Source organism: Columba livia, chromosome Z, assembly GCF_036013475.1.
Source record: "Columba livia isolate bColLiv1 breed racing homer chromosome Z, bColLiv1.pat.W.v2, whole genome shotgun sequence".
In the NCBI taxonomy this organism is placed as follows: domain Eukaryota; kingdom Metazoa; phylum Chordata; class Aves; order Columbiformes; family Columbidae; genus Columba; species Columba livia.
Genome location: NC_088642.1, coordinates 83,617,045 through 83,638,464, shown reverse-complemented (window position 1 = coordinate 83,638,464; position 21,420 = coordinate 83,617,045). Strand labels below are relative to the sequence as shown.

General features: G+C 44.5%; 1 protein-coding gene across 1 annotated transcript in view; it reads right to left on the bottom strand.

Moving 5' to 3' along the window:
- Window positions 1–10,269, bottom strand: part of FAM81B (family with sequence similarity 81 member B) — a 35,152-nt gene extending 24,883 nt beyond the window's left edge. Inside the window, exon 1 of the mRNA XM_065046552.1 lies at window positions 10,172–10,269. Coding sequence (XP_064902624.1) covers window positions 10,172–10,182 — 11 coding nt within the window. The 5' untranslated portion in view covers window positions 10,183–10,269. The remainder of the gene's footprint in view (window positions 1–10,171) is intronic.
- Window positions 10,270–21,420: the final 11,151 nt, after the last annotated feature.

Sequence of the window (21,420 nt, the reverse complement as noted above, 5' to 3'; positions counted from 1 at the left end):
CAGTGGAAAGAAGTCTGAAATCCTAATGGTTTTCTCACATCTACCACCTCCCCATCCGCCTGCTGAAGCCCAGGGGAATGAGCTGGGGGCTCAGATATGCTCAGTGAGACTGCGTATAAATGTAGAAGAGAGGAAGGATGTTGTGAGGATGTGAAACTGGCAGGTACAGAATGAAGCTCGATTTAGACAGGCACAATCTGGAGTTTGAGTGAAACGAGAGTCACCATTTAGTTTTTTGTAAAAAGCCAGAGAGAGATTTAATTACTGCAGAACTTCAGGGTTGCATATTATCCAGAAAATGAAGTTTGTTTTATGTCTTAGTTTAACCTGAATGACATTTTATGATCTCAATGCTATATGAGGTACCCTTTTGTCACACAGTTTAGCTAAATCCTGTAGCTTAATGATGAAGAAAAACATCCAGTTACTCATTCGAGAAAGAAGTCATACACATTTTCTCTTGATCTCTGCTTTTAGACTGCTATAAATAAAAGTTCTGATGTAAAAATAAATTTCTAAAGGGAAATGAGAAGAGAGTTCAGCTACCCTACTCAATCAATACACAAAATCCAAAGATGACAGTTTAATGACTGAAGTGCGCCTGAGGATACTCTGCAACAAATTTTACAGCCATATGGGCTGCAATGATGTTCTGCAGCTGGCTTATGTCTGTCTGTACCAGGGACTACTTTACATTTGTCCGTGCAATTAAGGTTTTAAAATAAACATAACTTTTGGCAGCCATGAAGTACCAACAGGATCTGAACACTAAATTTAAATCTCTTCCTGGTAAGAGCTCTAAATATCAAGGTTGGTGAGAGCCTGTCCCAGGTTGGCCAGAGAGGTGGTAGATGAACCATCCCTGGAGACATCCCAGGCCAGGCTGGATGGGGCTCTGAGCAACCTGAGCTGGTGAAGATGTCCCTGTCATGGCAGGGGGGCTGGGGAGCTGGGGAGGGCTCTTCCACCCAAACCATTCTGTGGTTGTATGATTCTCTGACTATATGAAAATCTGGAAACCAGTGGTGATTCATCAGGCTAACGAGAAGTTTTGCTGTCACATTGACTGTCTCAAGTATCTCATGAAGGGCTGGAGCTTGTAGGACACCTGTCAGAGACAACACCCGAACCTGGGGGACTTCTGAGTGTTTCCATGTCACCAGTCTGGAAAACCCCACAATCCTGTCAGACGCTGAGTAAGCTGCTATCGGCTTGGGGTGCATCTCTAAAAGTGAACATCTGAGAGTGTGGGACATCGCTACATTGAGTCATCCTCCATAAATATCTTCCTCCTCATTATGAGGCTGGGATTATCATCACCCTCGACCCTTTGTCACCTTGTGTCACTTTGAAGGCTCATATACATTATTAGGGTGATAAAACACTCTTGATCCTCTGTCAGCACAGGGAGATTCCCCAAAGATTTTGACCCATCATTTGCAGAAATTAACTTCTGCTACAAAACACCTCGGACTTCTAATTTAATGACAATTTTAAGTTTGATTTTGTTTGGCCTTAATAGAACTAGCATTTATTTAGGGGTCCAAGCCACATCGATTTTTTAATAACCTTCCTCAGAAGAGCTGAGTGTGTGCAATAAGCAAACCCTGCAATCTACTGCTATGAACTCATCAATTATTATTATCAGTCATAATTAACTGCTGAGTGGTGAAGCCAAGAAGGTTTTAAGATTCCAAGAGCTTCATACCCTAGAAGTACTTGACACCAGTTGCTCCTCCCATGTCAGAATGCTTTCTGCAGGCAGAGCCGTCTCCTGCGGCTCAGGGCCAATGCAAGTGAAATGCTCTATTCTCCAGATAAAATGCTGAAGCATATATGCTAATGACCTTAAATATGCAGGTGTTGCCAGCAGGCATACTGCTAGGCAATTAAGGAAGCTGATTGAATAAGAGCTCCCTGGACAAGCTGCAGTAGCTGCTCTCATGAGAGTGGGGAGTAATTGCCAAGAGGTAATTGCCAGGAGTAATTGCCAAGAAGACATCGCAAACTCTGATCTCAGGTGCCAATGGGATGTTCAAGAGAAAGTATGTCAAGCACTTGAGAGAAGAAAACGGAGTGGAGAAGAGAGATCAGCTGGATCAGATCTACAGTTTGGGTCTGAAGACTGAGACTAGCAGAGATGATGGGAGCTGGATGCAGGTGGGAAGAGGAGAACTGGGAGGGATGAAGGCAATCTGGGTCATCCTGATCCCAGAGTGCACCGTCAGCAAGTTTGCTGATGACACCAAGCTGGGAGGAGTGGTGACACTGGAAGCTGTGCTGCCATCCAGAGACTTGGACAGGCTGGAGAACTGGGCAGGGAAAAATGTGATGAAATATAACAAGGACAAGTGTAGAGTCTTGAATCTGGGCAGGAACAACCCCAGGTTCCAGTGTAAGTTGGGGAACGACCTGTTGGAGAGCAGTGTAGGGGAAAGGGACCTGGGGGTCCTGGGGACAGCAGGGTGACCATGAGCCAGCACTGGGCCCTTGTGGCCAGGAAGCCAATGGGACCTGGGGTGGGTTAGAAGGGGGTGGTCAGTAGGTCAGAGAGGTTCTCCTGCCCCTCTGCTCTGCCCTGGGGAGGCCACACCTGGAATCTTGTGTCCAGTTGTGGCCCCTCAGTTCCAGCAGGACAGGGAACTGCTGGAGAGAGTCCAGCGCAGCCACCAAGATGCTGAAGGGAGTGGAGCATCTCCCGTGTGAGGAAAGGCTGAGGGAGCTGGGGCTCTGGAGCTGGACAAGAGGAGACTGAGGGGAGACTCATTCCTGGGGATCAATGTGGAAAGGGGGAGTGTCAGGAGGATGGAGCCAGGCTCTTCTGGTGACAACCAGGGACAGGACAAGGGGAAATGGGTGCAAACTGGAACACAGGAGGTTCCACTGAAAAAGAAGAAGCAACTTGTTTGGGGTGAGGGTGGCAGAGCCTGGCCCAGGCTGCCCAGGGGGTTGTGGAGTCTCCTTCTCTGCAGACATTCCAACCCGCCTGGACACCTTCCTGTGTAACCTCATCTGGGTGTTCCTGCTCCATGGGGGGATTGCACTCGATGATCTTTTGAGGTCCCTTCCAGTCCCTGGCATTCTGGGATTCTGCGATTTTATCTAGTAGGACAACAATGAAGGTGTCTCTGTACGACAGCCCCAGGCTCTCTCCTACCCTTGACAAGTGTCATCAAAGAGGTACAGAGGTTTCTGCAGGTCCCAATGCAGCTGACTGGCATGTTCACATCCCTATTTTGGAAATCTCTTCAGGAGAGGCAAAACAAGGGCTTGCCACAGGCCATCACAGACCATGCTGTAATCTCTTGTATTCAACGGACCCACATTAAAACAGTCTTTGAACAGACTGCAGTTCCCAAAATCTGTAGTTTTACAGCCCCTTGCCAAAATCATCCCTGTTCCTGTTTCCTGTGACCTTCCCCATCCTTGCAGCCCAGTTCCTTCGGCTCCTCGTGGTGCCTCTGAGACCTTCCCTCCCTCCCAGCAACACAGATCTTCTCCACCAGCCCAGAGACATCCCGGCATAACTGCAAACTGCACCTGTTCTTCTGTGTGCTGCTGGTCAGAAGACAGGATAGGATAGGATAGGATAGGATAGGATAGGATAGAATAGAATAGAATAGAATAGAATAGAATAGAATAGAATAGAATAGAATAGAATAGAATAGAATAGAATAGAATAGAATAGAATAGAATAGAATAGAATAGAATAGAATAGAATAGAATAGAATAGAATAGAATAGAATAGAATAGAATAGAATAGAAGTGGAATGGAATAGAATAGGAGTGAAATGGAATGGAAAAATAATAAGATAAGATAAATAAAATAAAATAAAATAACCCTCACTTCACACTGAAGATCAGCAGTGACACTGCAGCAATACAGGGGTACTGTTTATCTCAAAACTTGCAGGAAATCCAAAACTTTGAGCACCGAGATTCCACCAAATCTGTTTGAAACACTCAAGGAACTGAAAAATTGGTAGAAGCAGAAGAACTTCACTTCCCTCGAAAAGCAGACTGACAGCAACGCAGGGTTATTTGCAGGGAACTTTTGCACAAAGGGAGAAAAATTATTCAAATGCATCAAATACTTATGGATACTGTATTTCCTGGATTCTCTTTGTTTATTCTTGTTACTATCGAAAGTTCTTAGTTTAAAAAAAGGGTGAGGGAGGAGGCACATTTTGCTTCAAGGAAATAACTTTGTTATTCTGCCAGTGAGACCTGACCATTTCCCAACAGACTTTTCTGGAGTCACAGCTACTGTTTCAACTTTAGGAAACCAAGTCAAAGTCAGTGGCCTGCAGGGTTAAAGAAACATCAAGAAATTATCAAGTAAATTCAGAGAAGGATCATTTATTAATGTGACATCAAGGGTAGCTGATCAATTTGCCGTTACTTTGAGCTGTTCCCTCAATCCTATGAAGAAAAAGGGTAAGCTCCTGCGATGGCACTTCACGGTCGTGAGTGATCAGCGTGCGCCTTCAACTCACATCAACCTTGAATGTTCTTGACAGATGCAAATCCATCCTCATTTCTCTGCTTATTCAGCAGAGAGAAAATACATCTAAGACCTGAACACAGAATTTATTAATACTTTCTGTGCATCACTGCAGGATACTGCTGATTGAAGGACGGGGCTGAGAAGGCAGAGTTGTTCCTCAGAGCTGAAAAACAGCCCCTGTCCGACATGAGCTATTGCACCACAGAGTTAATTCATGTGTTGCATAAATCATTCATTTTTGTTTGCCTTTTGGAAATTTGTATCCAAGGAATAATTCTTATAACCACCGATGCACAGTTTGCCAGCAACCACGTGTCCTGACAATTTCCACCCCTGCCCTTCCCACAGAGTCATGGTCACTCCGTCTTCCTCATTATAACCCAGTCGCAGATTCTTTCCACCTCCCCTGAGCACCAGGAACTGAACCTGCTGTGCAGAACCTCTGTTAAAATACACCAAAGCCAGTTTCAAGGACTGTCTGAAACACACAGTAAATCTGGCCACACAGGACATTTTCACTGGAGTTATTTTAACACAGATCTTGCAAAAATATCTTCCAAACCTTGCAGAATTTCACTGCATAACAGTATAAATTACATGCAGCTGCTGTTGTGGTACAGTGATCACTATTTACCTCCTAGCACAGTTATTATAAATATTTCACATGCTTAAGCATGGTTAAAAATGTCTGCACAAAAAAAAAAATCCCACAGTTGGCCCTGTATCATCTCGTATCTCTTTTTTCCTACTTGTACAAATTACCCACAGCACATTCCATGCCTGCAGCAGCCCCAGACACCGTCCAGAGGGAAGGAGACCAGTGAACTGTGAGACTCAGCTGCTCTGAGACAGGTGACCTTGAAGAGTCATTGAAGCTAAGAGCGTAAAATGCCACATTCTGGCCAATAAAATGAACAAACGAGTGTCAGCATTTTAAGAAGAGTTCTTATTAGAATCATAGAATTACAGAATGTTTTGGGATGGCAGGGATATTTAAAGCTCCCCCAGTTCCCCCCCTGCCATGACAGGGACATCTTCACCATCCCAGGTTGCTCAGAGCTCCATCCAGCCTGGCCTGGGATGTCTCCAGGGATGGGACAGGTCCCACAGCTCTCCAAGCATCACAGGAAGCCAATCTTAACCCAGACACACAGCTCATGGAAATGATGGTGATGTTATTTCAGAACAATGTCTGTGACTGGTTTCAGCAGTGAGTGAACAGAGCTTGGGGCAGACCAGGATGGGATGTTTGGAAAGGGCAGTGCAGGTATCAGTTCACCACGGCGATCAAAACCAATGTCATGGGTGAGGAACCACAACAGTTGAGGGCAGCTGCTGCCATGTGAAACACCGCGTGTGAGCCTCAGGAGAGCCACAGATGCCCCCAGAGCCCACAGAGGTTCATCATACTTCATCATGAACCTCTCACCCCTTAATAACATCTTCCTGCCCATTGTAGGGAGGATGCCACAGAAACCATCTGGCTGACATAAACGCTCTTCCACCTGGAGCAGCACATTTCATAACCACAGTGTGATAACTGAGGTCACCGTGAGAAGGACTGTGGCTTGGGAATCAATGAATACCATGAGCTGGTGAATTGAACTTATTTATGTTGTTCTCAGAGTAACCTGCTGAACAAAATTATTGATCACATGAGTAATTTCCTGGTATCTAAAGAAATATGGATGTAAGTGTGATGTACATCAAACAATGCTGAACATAAGGCCTGTTTTCCAAAATTACTATCCCCTGTAGCTGTGAACAAGCCAAGGAAAAATTTGTGCAGTACTTTATTTTTAATTTAATACATTCAATGTTAATGCATATTTAATATTTTTAAATTTAAATATATATATAAGTGCCATTAATTATTAGCTGATTTTTATTTTATGCCTTACAGTGCACTAACCTAATTTCTAATGCAAATGAAATAAATCATCATGAAAGCTTTTGCATGAAAAGAGGCTATAAATCAGGCACAAAATTGCGTGGCTGTTGAATAGACACTCTCTTAAACAACCAACACAAAACAAAGATGTAAACAATTTCTCCTAAAAAAAATGTGTAGTAAAATAATGTGAAATGCAGCACTCAGCTGCAATTTCAGCAGTGTGCCCAGCTATACTTTTGTCTCTTTGTCTCATAGGGCTGTAATGCCAAGAGATGGGCTGGACCAGTTGCAGAACGAAGGTTTGAACTCCTTCATCCCACCCCAAAATTGCTCCTGGGGGCTTCTGGCCATCCTGGAATAATGAGGATGGGGATTATTCAGTTGGTTTTCCATGTGGGTTTTTGTTGTCTGTTTTGTTTTGGTGGTGGTTTTTGTTTGTTTGTTTCATTTTGTTTTGCTTTATTTTATTTTGATTTGATTTGTTTTGTTTTCTCAAAAAGCAGCAGAGCAAAGTTTGGGACACAGCAGAAAAGCCCCTGGGTGAAGGGTGGGCAACCTGGAATTGGGATGAGCAGAAAGTATAATATTTGATGAGTTTAACCTCCGGCATGTTCCTTGCCAAAACCAATAATGAATGTTTTGCAGTGTATCCACAATAATGACTTGTCAGCGTTGCCTAATTGCTTCTGTCATGAATTAAATAATCCGGGTGCTCCTGTTAGCAATTCCTTGATAACATCTGTTCAACAGGAGGTTTCTAAGCACAATGATCTAAGGAGTTCAGCAAATGGCTTCACTCAGACCTGTCTCCTGAATATTTATTTAAAACAGGCTGAAACATGAGCTGTGTCTCCCCATACTGAATGAAACCCAGACAAGCTGGGACGCCTTGCAGAGCAGGGGTTACAGTTCTTGAGTATAACAAGTGTACCAAGTACACCACGTATTCTTAAGAATACCAGTTAACAACAGGAAAAACTAGCATCAGGGAGTACTTTTTTTGGGGAAAATCATTCAGACTGGGGGACTACCAGTGATGTACATTGATATGACAAGGAGTGATGATTTTAAATTAAAGGAAAGAGATTCAGGCTGGACATGAGGAAGAAATTCCTCCCAATAAGGGTGGTGAGAGCCTGGCCCAGGTTGGCCAGAGAGGTGGTGGATGAACCATCCCTGGAGACATCCCAGGCCAGGCTGGATGGGGCTCTGAGCACCCTGAGCTGGTGAAGATGTCCCTGTCATGGCAGGGGACTGGGGAGCTGGTAACGTCCCTTCAACTCAAACCACTCCACGATTCTATGATCTCAACATATGTTTTGCCATGGGATCAGATGTCCAAAACTGGAGCCAATTCCTGACCTTTTATTGCCTGTCTGCCACATGTAAAATTTTAACATCATTAATGATATAAATTCCCTCACATTTTTATCACCACTGCAAACTGGTGGCACGTATGCCTATAATAATGTAAAAGTAGAGATATCAAATGCATGCAGAACATTTTAAAATAGAAAGTCCTTAAAGAGAAATAAGTCTGCGATCTTGTGCAGGATATGAATTCAACTAGTACAAAATTGTGTAATTGTAAATGCTTTCTCCTTTTTCTTGGCCAGTTTCAGTCTCTGTCTACAAAGGCAAAGGTAGAAAAACAATTAATATTTGCAATCACCTTAATTAACTGGCTCTGCTAGTCTGAGTTTTTATGGCTGTGCCTGCCCTTGAGGAGGATGCTGTCTGCAGATGTTTCAGCTCATCTGTTCTAAGAAAGCCAACTGCAGGCCTGATTTGCTGTGTCACTTAATTGCATATGCAGAACATCACCCCACCACCTGCACATGGTGGTTTTGGTGCTGGAAGAAAAGCACCTGCAAAAGGATCTGTCTTCAGCCCTCCACCCTGGCATATTCCAGAGGCTTCCTCTTCTTTTGAGGAGCATCCTCTGAGACATCTTCCTTATTCCAGCCACTCTCAGAATATATAGATGTGCTCAGAGGAGTCATCAGACCTTTGGAAAGCCTCTCAAAATGAGGCCAGGAAAAGGCTTGGAAAAGAAAAGGCTCAGAGGGTCGAGGTGTTTTGTGTTTTTAGTCTCTGGATGTGGTCGTACACATGGACAAAGCACCAGATGTTCACGCCATGGACTTGTGGTACCAGCTCCTCTGTACTTCTGCTCACTGCTGCCTGGAGAGCAAAGCTCATCCTCACCCCCAAAGTGCAGAGGGCTGGGACTCAAGTGATGGTCTCAAGAGTTTCAGGTGGGGTTTTGGATCAGCTGCAAGATGTTCTGGACATTTCTGAGGGCAGGACACTGTCTGTGTCGACCTGCAAATGCTCGGAGAATCACATTTGACAGCCCTCTCCGTAGCAGTAAAATCTTCTAGTGTTTCACTTGTGTTACACAGTATGGATGTGCAGGGGACAACACAAAGCTGATCATGTCAAGATGCAAAATGCAAGATGACAGTCCCTTCCTTTTTGTTGATACTTCTGCAAATCCAAAACGACTGTGATTTTCTAAAAACATATGTCAGAAGCAAGAGCTGCATATGTAAGCACATGAACAGCTCCAGACCCAACAGGTTTGAGGCTGGTTTCCCAGAGAAAATTCTGATTTCAGATGCAGGAGGAATGACCTTTGCTTTTGTCTGGCTGTATCCTCTCCCCATGGAGGATGCTGGTGGAGGCGTCCACACGGTGAGGAAGAGGAGTAGCTTTCCATGTTGCACCTGTTGTGCAAACAAGCGGGGAAGCCACTGGTTCCTAAGGCTGCCAACCCTGCAGAAATGTTCATTTTCAAGGAACAGCAGTGAACATTTCTATTAGGTAGTGCAAACACTGCGAAACATGTTGGCCAGCATCAGAAACGACACATCAAAGAGAATATCCAGACCGGTAAAGCTGGCAAATAATCATAGTTTAAAATCACACACACCAGGAAGAAATTCTGTTTTCAGTGATTCAGAAACAACTTCCTCAAAACCCGTATGTTTGTATCCGTGTTGTCAAAAACAACACTTTCAGCCCATAAATGTCTCCAGTGACTTCAGTATTGTAAAAACTTATACTGAAGTTTAAAAATAATTAGGCTGGATAATAAATGTTTTCCTAACATTGCTAATGAGAAATCCGAGTAAATAACCTAACATACTTCTGTCTGTCTGTACAGTATTGGTTGCACTGCATTGTGAATGACAAATACAGGAATCAAGCTTGAGAATATACACAGTTATGATTCTGCAAGAAAAGCAATGGTAAGGAGTTTCTGGAATTCAAAGGTCTGAGCTGGTGCTATATGTGTGATACTGGCTTAAGCAACAGTAGTTTAGTATATAAACTTCTTAATTACAAAAAAAAAAAAAAATAGAGAATAACAGAGCTGCAGACTGGGGTTTCTTGTACAAACACCACTTCAGTGCCACAACAGCACTGAACTGTCCCCTTGGACAGCTGAAAAACCCCTGGAAAGCCACAGAGTGACTGCTGTACCCTGAAACTGATGGTTTCTTCTCCCTTTGTCTTTTGCAACTTCAGATTTGGTCTCACTAATCTTAATCCCAGACAGCAGGAGCTCCAGAAACAATTGCCACGGAAACAAGGGTCAAACCCAGAGCTCCAGGCTCCAACTCCCCCTGCAGCCAGCAGACACGTTGCAGGTCACACAAGCAAGCCACGGACACGCTGCTGCTAACCTCCCCAAAGTCCCATCCCCTGGGAGCAGGCAAAACATTTTACATTAAAATAAGATGTGAAATGTGCACAGAACTTGCCTCCTCAGCATGTTGCAGCAGAAGCAGCCGGGCAGAGGGGCCAGTGCGTCCCCGGTCAAAGAGGACGGCTGCTGCCAAGAGGTTTGTGTTTGGTTGTGTCTCCAGGAAACCCTGGTGCCTGCTCCGAGGAGGAAGTGTGCTGAGAATCAGCAGCTGTGATTCTCTTACATGTGCCATCTAAATTGTCATGCTTGAGTCATGATCACAGCATCACAGAATCCTAGAATGTGAGGGGTTGAAGGGCCCTGGAAAGCTCATGCAGTGCAATCCCCCCATGGAGCAGGAACACCCAGATGAGGTTACACAGGAAGGTGTCCAGGCGGGTTGGAATGTCTGCACAGAAGGAGACTCCACAACCCCCTGGGCAGCCTGGGCCAGGCTCTGCCACCCTCACCCCCAACAAGTTGCTTCTCATCTTTCAGTGGAACCTCCTGTGTTCCAGTTTGCACCCATTGCCCCTTGTCCTGTCACTGGTTGTCACCCAGAAGAGCCTGGCTCCATCGTCCTGACACTCCCCCTTTCCACATTGATCCCCAGGAATGAGTCCCCCCTCAGTGTCCTCTTGTCCAGCTCCAGAGCCCCAGCTCCCTCAGCCTTTCCTCACACGGGAGATGCTCCACTCCCTTCAGCATCTTGGTGGCTGCGCTGGACTCTCTCCAGCAGTTCCCTGTCCTGCTGGAACTGAGGGGCCACAACTGGACACAAGATTCCAGGTGTGGTCTCCCCAGGGCAGAGCAGAGGGGAAGGAGAAACTCTCTCATCCCCATCCTGACAAAGGTGGTGGGGCTGAGGAGCTGCTGCTCCCCAAGTCTGGCCAGAAAGGAAGGTATGGGGGTGATGGACTCACCCCAACAGCAATGGCTGCTCCACGGTGAGGGCTTGGACCCATCTCTGGAGGCATATGGGTCCCTCCCAATCCAGCTGAGAATACCCCTTCAACTTCATGCCCAACATCTGCTCAGGAAGACTGGCACAGTGAAATACGTGAGGTAAATTATAAGTGGTTCAGGAAGCATTTTGGTACATTTGCTGATCATTTCTCCAAGCCAAGCTGCACAAGACCTCACAGGAACCTCTTCTGAATAACAGCATCGTTCCTGTTCACCTGGTATCTATCAAAGCAATGGCCAAGGGCTTGCACAGTCAGGAAGATCCCATTTGGCAGAAATACCCAACACAATTTTTCATTTCCAGGTGGGCTGGAGAAACATAAACCATAGCCAGCATAAGTGAAGTGAAGTGGAAGTCCAAGAAATGGTAAATGCTGCTGTCTCCATGTGAGGTCCTACAACCAGGGTAGCCAGTGGGTGAATACGAGGTGCACATGTGGTGCACATCATAATCAGCATCTGGAGGTACAGAAAGGGAGCAGGCACAAACAGATCTCAGTGTAAATGCTCAGAGCATCACATTTGACAGCTCTCTCCATAGCAGTGAAATCTTCTAGTGTTTTGCTTGTGTTATGCAGCATGGATGTGCAGGGGACAACACAGAGATGATCATGTCAAGATGCAAAATGCAAGATGACAGTCCCTTCCTTTTTGTTGATACTTCCGCAGATCCAAAACGACTGTGATTTTCTAAAAGCATATGTCAGAAGCAAGAGCCGCTTATGTAAGCAAAACAAAAAGCCCTTAAGGAACTACCTCTGAACACGGACAACATTTTAGCTTGAGAAAACAGCCTACAAATCAGTTTAAATACTTCTGTGGCACTGCAGAGATAAACCATCATATGCTGACAGCTGGGTGGCTCCATTTGGGCAGGCAAAAGAGTCCACAACTGAACATCTGGACATCAGGGGAGGGTCAGTGGGACATGGGGAAAAGGTTCTTCACCCAGATGTGCTGGACACTGAACAGGTTCCCCAGGGATGTGTCACGGCCCCAACCTGACAGTGTTCAAGAAAAGACTGGACACCGTCCTCAAACACATGGGGTGACCTGTGGGGTGACCTGTGCAGGGACAGGCATTGGAACGGATGATCCTGTGGGTCCTTCCGGCTCAGGACATGCTATGACCCCGTCTCAGCTCTGCTCTGGTGCAAAAAACCTGTGAAACCATCCTAAGGTGTCTTTGGGATAGTTCACCAATACTGAATTTTAGAAGAGGCAAGTCCTGTTTCCTAGTACCCATTTTGGGAAAGGCAGCATGAATTTCAGCCTCTTTGTTGAAACACATCTGCCTTGCGACTCTTCTGGGGGTGACATGACTTTGGGCAATACCACAGCATTTGTCTCCACTCAGAGGACAGGTACCATTTTTCCATTAATTTAGACAGAGGGGAACCAAGACCAAAATCCACCAAAACTGATTGCTTCAAAGTTATATCTGTGCCCTATCTGATCCCCAAGGATCTGCTTTTCTCCCTCCAAAATTCAAACTTCTAGGATGACCAGAAGAGGAACTCCATATACATTTTAAGAGTTGGTGATGGAAAGTAGCATCCTGGAAGTAAGGATATTGCCTGATTTTCCAACTGAACTGAAGCCTGGCTATGATTAGAAACTCAGATACATTGAGTAGCAAAGCTTGTAAAGAATGTGAATAGAAAGTATGATAAACTGACTTAATCACCTGTATTAAAAATAATAATAATAATAAATGCAATACATAAGGAGTTAAAATAATTTATGTACATTTTCCAAGACTTATTCCAAGAGTCTCTGCACTAAACAAAAGATTTAACCTACTTATTGGAAGGTATATGTATAAATATTCCTTTATGGTCCTTTTATATATATGTGTGTGTGTGTGTGTGTGTGTGTGTGTGTGTGTGTGTGTGTGTTCCTTTCACAATAGTAATGCCTTGTACAAGCATAAGAAGTAATGGTCAGTAGTGGAATGATAAGATTGATACAAGGAAGGCCCTGAGAGCAATCACCTTAAAAATGACAAGTCAGAGCAGACATTATTCTTGGGGAGTCAGATGCCCACACTTAATTTTTTTTGGCCCTTGGAAAAGGAGGAAGTGTTTTGTGTTTTTTTTGGTTTGGTGTTTGGTTTTGGTTTGTTTTTTTTTTTTTGTTCCTGTTTCTCTACCCATGGAATAATCCTGAGCAGTTATTCCCTACCCCAAAGAACTGTGTTTTGGTGTTAAACAGAACCCAATAAAAAAGTGCTGAACTGAGAACATGAAAACTACTCAAAAAACACTATTTTTTTCTCTTGAGGGTAATCCATAGGGAAGATAGTCTAACAGAAAATTGTTATAAAATATGGCAATAGCTATTGTATTGTGAGTTTTTATCAGAGCACGACTTTAAGAAGTACTAGGTGAATTACACACATCTGAGCTGTCTGGAATACGTCCTCACCTTGTTGCTTTCTTAATGGATCCCACTGGCTTTGGATAACATTTGCAATAAAGCAGAGAGGAGTGATGAGCAGGAAACCCTGACTGCCTGAGCATAAGAAAAGCTTGAAGTAAATAACTGCAACAATAAATTATCTTATTTACAGAGCTTGCCTCTCTTTCATGGCCAAAGTTTTTTTTGCTTGAATTGAGTGGTGGAAATAATTTTTCCAAAGAGAAGAATTAAGAAAAATTAGTCACGAACACTTAGATATTAAATTGAAAAGCTTTAAGTTACATTGGAAAACCTGTATTTTCCAATACAAAGGATTATCTTGCTTAAGTTACTTCTAAGCAACTGTAATAGGAGTTTAAAGATATAATTTTTGTTACTTATTAAAATACATCATTATTGATACACCATTTTTTAAAAAAGATGAAAAATCCAGACTTGTACAGCATTAAGTGGATTAGTTTTATTTTATAGCCCATCCCAAGATGAGAAGGGATGTACTCTTAACAAATATTGCTGTGAACTTACTTTAAAATCACTTGCATCGGAAAATATTTCAATGCCATAGCATCATCTGTCAACATATTACAGTAAATATTATTGAAATAAGATAGAACAGTCTATCCCAAAGCAGATAGGACAGAACACAAGGGGGTAGAGTTAAGGACTTAAGCTAAGGACTTAAGCTAAGGACTGAAACACCTGTTTTTTAGGCATCTGGCTGGGTGGGTTGGTCTTGTGGTCCCAGCAGACCAGCCACTGGCCATGATGTTGTAAAGACATCACAAGAGGTCCCTTCTTGCCCAGCAAGTGCCAGCAGCTCCAGGGCTGGTGTAATAGAGTGTCCTCTGTTACAGTCCTCCACCAGCACCCTCTAAGTCTTCTAAAGGTTATTAAACAGTTTGTGTTGAAAGGACCTCCCCAGCTCCCCAGTCCCCCCTGCCATGAGCAGGGACATCTTCACCAGCTCAGGTTGCTCAGAGCCCCGTCCAGCCTGGCCTGGGATGTCTCCAGGGATGGTTCATCTACCACCTCTTGCCCTAACTTCTTTGCATCTTAAGCCATTTCTCCTCAGCTTTTTGGCTGGTGGGATGGAGCAGAAGGGCACAAAGAAATACACCACTGCTAGTTTCAGTTGTGCTGCACGACACTGAAGCCAGAGGATGGGTTTGTAAGGGTCTACTGTGGGTTTGGGTTTGCCTCAAGGAGAGCACAAGTGATGTGCTCTTGGCATCCAATGCTGCCCAGCGTGACCCTCTGCTGCATTTTCCCCAAATGTAAGTAAAATGAGGAGTGGTGTTCACGGAGTCAGTGACAGAATCACACAGAATCATAGAACGTCAGTGAGTGGAAGGGACCTCGAAAGACAATCCAGTCCAATGCTAGATGATGCACATCATCTAGGTGTTCCTGTTCTGGTGGGAGGATTGGACTGGATGATCTTTTCAGGTTCCTTCCAATCCCTGACATTCTGTGATTCTGTGTGATACCCCTGCTGGAGCAGGAACACCCAGATGAGGTTACACAGGAAGGTGTCCAGGCGGGTTGGAATGTCTGCAGAGAAGGAGACTCCACAACCTCCCTGGGCAGCCTGGGCCAGGCTCTGCCACCCTCACCCCAAACAAGTTTCTTCTCAAATTTAAGTGGAACCTCGTGTGTTCCAGTTTGCACCCATTGCCCCTTGTCCTGTCACTGGTCGTCACCCAGAAGAGCCTGGCTCCATCCTCCTGACACTCCCCCTTTCCATCTTGATCCCCAGGAATGAGTCCCCCCTCAGTCTCCTCTTGTCCAGCCCCAGAGCCCCAGCTCCCTCAGCCTTTCCTCACACGGGAGATGCTCCACTCCCTTCAGCATCTTGGTGGCTGCGCTGGACTCTCTCCAGCAGTTCCCTGTCCTGCTGGAACTGAGGGGCCACAACTGGACACAATATTCCAGGTGTGGTCTCCCCAGGGCAGAGCAGAGGGGCAGGCGAACCTCTCTGACCTACTGACCACCCCTTCTAACCCACCCCAGGTACCATTGGCTTCCTGGCCACAAGGGCCCAGTGCTGGCTCATGGTCACCCTGCTGTCCCCAGGACCCCCAGGTCCCTTTCCCCTACACTGCTCTGCAATAGGTCATTCCCCAATTTATACTGGAACCTGGGGTTGTTCCTGCCCAGATGTAAGACTCTACACTTGCCCTTGTTATATTTTCTTAAATTAAATACAAATTGTATTCTCAGACAGATGGGCTCCCACGTATCTCATACCTCAGAAAACTCTCTGGGGATCTGGCAGAGCTGCCGGGTAACCATGTGTTTCTGAAGGCAGCCCCTGCACGGCAGGCTCCGCGCTCTATCTTTAGAGTTGGGATGAACAGATGGGCTGTTCGCACAGTGACTGTGCGAGCTGGATTCCCTCAGTTTGAAAATAAGGCATGTCTCATCTCAACGAGGTTTATATGGAGACAGGGAGGATTCTTGTGGAAGGGCTGCCTGGCTATTCCCTGAAGGGTTTTCATTGACAGTGCACTACTAGCAGGAAGGTAGTTTGCTCCAAAATCAGGTTTCCTCCAAGTTGTCCACTTACTGCAACTCTTCTCAATTGTATCACCATGTTCTGCACAGACAGTACTGTCTACTCCTGTGTGGACTCCTGAATTTGTGTCTTTGTTTCTACTCTTTCCAGTTACCGGGACTTTATTTGGTATTTTAGTTTTTGGTCATTTTGTCAATGCAGGTTAGAATCATATAATCATTTTGATTGGAAAAGACCTTCGAGTTCACCAAGTCCAACCATTAACCGTGTACTGCCAAGTTCGTGTCTACCCCATGTCCGTGAGGACTTAATATGTGCGTCTGTTCAACCCCTCCAGGGATGGTGACTCCAGCACTGCCCTGGGCAGCCTGTTCAATGCCCCACAGCCCTTTCCAGGAAGAATTTTTTCCTAATATCCAATCTAAATCTAAGGGTTAGTGCAATTCTTTCACTCTAGATAGTTAAATAAGCTACAAAGTCAGTAAAGGCAAAAACAAGAATACAAATTTTTAATAGTCACTTCAGCGGTCACGTGTATAAATTTACCAGCTGAATACTCCCCATGTTGTTTTAACACAGCTTTTATTTGTGAAGCTGGAAGATTTGATAAGCAAAATGAAAAGCGGGCTCTCATTCATGTAAAAGAAATCCAAAGTTCAGAAAAGCATGCTGTAACTAAAACACATAAATACAACATGGCTAGCTCAGAGGTGGAGTACAATTTCGTGAAAACTGTGATGTAAACCAGAGATCACCGTGCAAGGGAAAAAACCCACAGAAGATCACAGAAACACACAGAATCCCAGAATGTGAGGGGTTGAACGGCCCTGTCAAGCTCATCCAGTGCAATCCCCCCATGGAGCAGGAACACCCAGATGAGGTTACACAGGAAGGTGTCCAGGGGGTTGGAATGTCTGCAGAGAAGGAGACTCCACAACCCCCTGGGCAGCCTGGGCCAGGCTCTGCCACCCTCACCAGGAACAAGTTGCTTCTCCTCTTGCAGTGGAACCTCCTGTGTTCCAGTTTGCACCCATTGCCCCTTGTCCTGTCACTGGTTGTCACCAGAAGAGCCTGGCTCCATCCTCCTGACACTCACCCTTTCCGTATTGATCCCCAGCAATGAGTCCCCCCTCAGTCTCCTCTTGTCCAGCTCCAGAGCCCCAGCTCCCTCAGCCTTTCCTCACACGGGAGATGCTCCACTCCCTTCAGCATCTTGGTGGCTGCACTGGGCTCTCTCCAGCACTTCCCTGTCCTTCTTGAATATAGTGAAGGCTTGATCTTAAAGCTGATGTCTGGTTCCATTTCATTACTTTTTTAGCACCACCATGCACAAACGGAGGTGGCAGGAGCAGATGGGTGAGGGGCTGTGTTGGGAACCATGGGGTGGCTGCTCCCTGGTGTGAGTACCATCACCTCCTTCAGCCCTAAGGTCCCCAGAGCCAGCAGGAGCCACCAACACCTCCAGGCTTGTGACAGGCACCCTGGAGAAGCCCTTGGGAGCAGAGATCAGAGAGAATCACTCCTCCTGGAACCAGCAACGTGCAGTCTGTAGTTACTTAAGAGGCTGGGGTGGGAGCTAAAATACTTACTGATACTTTTTTTATTCTTTTGTTTCTGGAATCAGATGGATCACTTGCATCTAAATAGCACCAGGCTTTCAAATACTCCAAAGGAAAATGTTCTATTTGCCTTCAGTTGGGAGGAGCCCATTAGTGCAAACCTGTGCTGGGAACCCAGACTTGATTTGTTTCTTTTTTTTTTCACATTCCAAATGCAATTAAAATTATTGCTGATTTTATATCAGTGTGAAATCTGGCAATTCTTCCTCTTGTGGACAGGAATCATGACATTCTCTCATAATCATACATACTGAAATCAAAAGATGTATGTAGCAAGAATACAAAGGGTGTCAGAGGAAGCAAAGACGATAGTGAAGCAGATAGTATATGTGTGTATAAACACTCAAATAGTGTAAGGTGCAAAAGTTTGAAGCACTGAACACTTGACAATCCAGGTCACTTTATGTTAAAACCTTTGGAAGGCAAAGGTAATATGGTATTACTGTGATTCCCATGCATCACACTACCAGGTCTAGCGCTGTTTTACTGGGTTTTATTTACTGAATGACCAAACAGTTACTCTAATCAGATTTTATGGCTTCCTATCCAAAGCGTATCAGCTCCACATAAGTAGGAAATGTTTTAATTATCTTAGCTGGACATATGGTCATAATATTTTTCAATGATGAGCACTACAGAAATATTTATTAAATTTGGTGAATCAGATCAAATACACTGGCATACCTAACATGGCACAACAATCAAATAAATATAAAAAAATCTTGCAAAAATGTAAATGTTTTATCTCATTATTAAATTGAGACTTATACTGCATGTAAAACATAGTAAAGCCCAGGTCTGGCTATACATAGAATATCATAACTAGCAATTCAAATTTTGCTATAGCTTTTTTTTTATTTGGTAGAAATAAGATATTATTTGTAAACAAATAAAGGAACTTGGCTTCATAACTTCCTTTTTATTGCCACCTGACTTTGCTGAAGGGTATACTTTGCCTGAGATCAATTACATGTTATTGTAACTGAGAAAAATTGTTATATATTTACATTAACACAAAGATTCACTTGCATAGCACAGAATTTCCCTGGGAATGTGATCTTTAGCAGACATCACTAATACAACCTACTCTGTTCTCTATGTATGTTTACTCTCCTCTTTACTTTCTATCAGAATGAAGGTCTTGTAAACTCTCCTTCGAAACAAGAAACACGTGCAAGACTTACTTCTTGACAGAACAAAGAAAGAAACATAGAAATTGCTAAGTAATTAAGCCTCTATTTCTAACATTTTAATTCTTATGATAGTATGTTTATTAAAATACACATTATTGAGTAATAAACATAACAATTTTAGGTATTAATTGAGAAAAATTTCAAGCATATTTAGTGGCATGGGTCAAGATGTTAGAGTATCCACAGACCTTCATCATCTCTGATCAACAGTGTTGGGTCTGCAGTAGATGGGCAGGAGAATACCTTCTACTCTATACTCTCTCAGAAATAAAATCCCCTCTGAGCATCACTCATAACAAAAAGATTGAGGAAAAAAAATATATTGTGGAAAGAAAAATAATGTGGTCCCAATTATTATTTCTTGTTTCTCTTCATTTTGGATTCTTTCTAGGCATGGTCTTCCATCAGCAAACTGCTGTTCCTGCTTTTATTGCAGAAATGAGTGCACTTTCCTACCTTCATGTAGCTCTTAAAAAAAAAAACCCAAACTTCAAAAACAATGAAAAGATGATGAAAGCTGCTTAATATTTGTGGCAGAATGCAAACCCCCCTCCCTCCTTCAGTATGGTACATCTCCCCCTTTATCTGCTACTTGAGGCTAACAGCTTCTTTTGTTTGGCCCAGAGCACCCTGGCTCCTGGGACATTAGAAGAAGGGAGTGCCGAGGCACACTGAGCCGCACCCAGTGTGGGGGGTGTTTGGAGGCTTCAGGGGCACCCACAGACAGTGTGGGGGTGCAGAGAAGCTTCTAGAGTGCCTACAGTCAGATATGATCAGATAAAAATGGGATTCTCGTTGAGACTCTGCCTATTTTGCGTGGGTCTCTCGGAGCACGAGCGAGATGCTGCCGCCCAGAGCCCCCTCCCGGGATGGGGACTGCGCTTGCCTCGCCGCCACGGCTGTGAGTGAAACTTCTCGCAGGATTGCGAGTATATTTGTACTTCTCGTGCACATATGCACGTGTAACTTTCCGCGCTCCATATGAGCGTGTGTAAAATTAATCCTCGCACAATCGCGAGTGTATTTTCCTCCCGTGCACATATGCACGTGTAACTTTCCGTGCCCAATACGAGCACGTGTATAAATTATTTCCTCGCACAATCGCGAGTGGCCGCTGAGAGCCCCTTGCACAATCGCGAGTGTATTTTCCTCCCGTGCTTCCACATAAGCACGTGGAGGATTCCGTGCACACTTGCACGTGTAAGTAAATTAACTCTCGCAGGATTGCGGGTGTATTATAAATTTACCCTCATGGAATCACGACTGTACACTTCCCGTACTCACTACGAGTGCGTGTATCTCTTTAAAATAATCCCGCACCATGTTTAGGCAAGTGTGTGCTCCTCCGGGACTCGGGGACGGCTCCGGCATTGTTTTGGTGAAGCCACGTGCATGCACTCTGTGGACCGCCTGTTGTATTAGTTGCTGCCCCTTAAATAATTTTCCTCAACTGATATCCAAACCTGTATTTAAGTCACTTTTGGAGTGCTAAAACCCTGTTTCTCACCGGTTTAATAAAAGCTGGTTTTGGACCTTGTTGTTCCCTAAATTAACCTACAGGATGCCTCCGTGACAATATTACAAGCTCTAATGCTGATGAAATGCAAAAAAAAATGTGGCTGGCAACCTCAGCTAATCCTAAAGGAGAAATACCTATGCAGCTCTTAATGGGATTACATACGTGTTCAGGGAGGTGATGTTTGATACAGTTCTGTAGAAGACCACACAACAGACTAATCCCCCTGTTATAAGTAGAAATGTTCCATCGTGAATACATAAGCTCTGCATGTAAGATGTAAAAAAGATGTAATTTTGCATTAGTTGCATAGTAATGTTGTTAAACAGACTGTTTTAAATACAAAAAAGTACATGAATATGCTGTTTCATCATTGCTAATCTTGTGTGATTAACCTCATGGCATGCTTTGATCAATGATTTATGATAGAATCACAGATGGTTTGTGTTGAAGGGCCCTTCCTGGCCCCCCAGTGTCCCCTGACATGAGCAACGACATGTCCACCAGCTCAGGGTGCCCAGAGCCCTGTCCAGCCTGGCCTGGGATGTCTCCAGGGATGGTTCATCCACCACCTCTCTGGGTACCTGGGACAGGCTCTCACCACCCTCAGGGCAACAATTTCTTCCTCAACCTTTATTTGTGTCATATCAACCCAAAATGTTAAAGTTTGGCCAAGTAACTAAGACATGTACCAGGAATGACCAGGCAGTAATAAAATGGACCACCCTTCCCATAAGCTCCCCGCTCATTCAAAATAATTTGTTGTTCCAGTTGATGCTTAGGACTGGAAGACACTTTCTGTAACAAAGCTCAGTGCAGTGAGTATAATTCATTTACCCCTGTCAGACCCTTGCTGGTCCTCACTGCCAGCAGCAGCAGGAGAGAGGAGGACCAGACCAGATGGGTCATCACCTGCCACCAACCGGCCTTGAGACCTGCTCATGTGTGTGTGAGGACATGTCCCCATTCAGAAGCTGTGCACTTTAACTTGAACATTATGCTGATTACTTAGGGGACTGATTGTTTTTATCACTAGTATTTACTGTAAGAATGGAGTCATGATAGTTTTAGAAATTGCAGTGCTTGCGGTGGTTG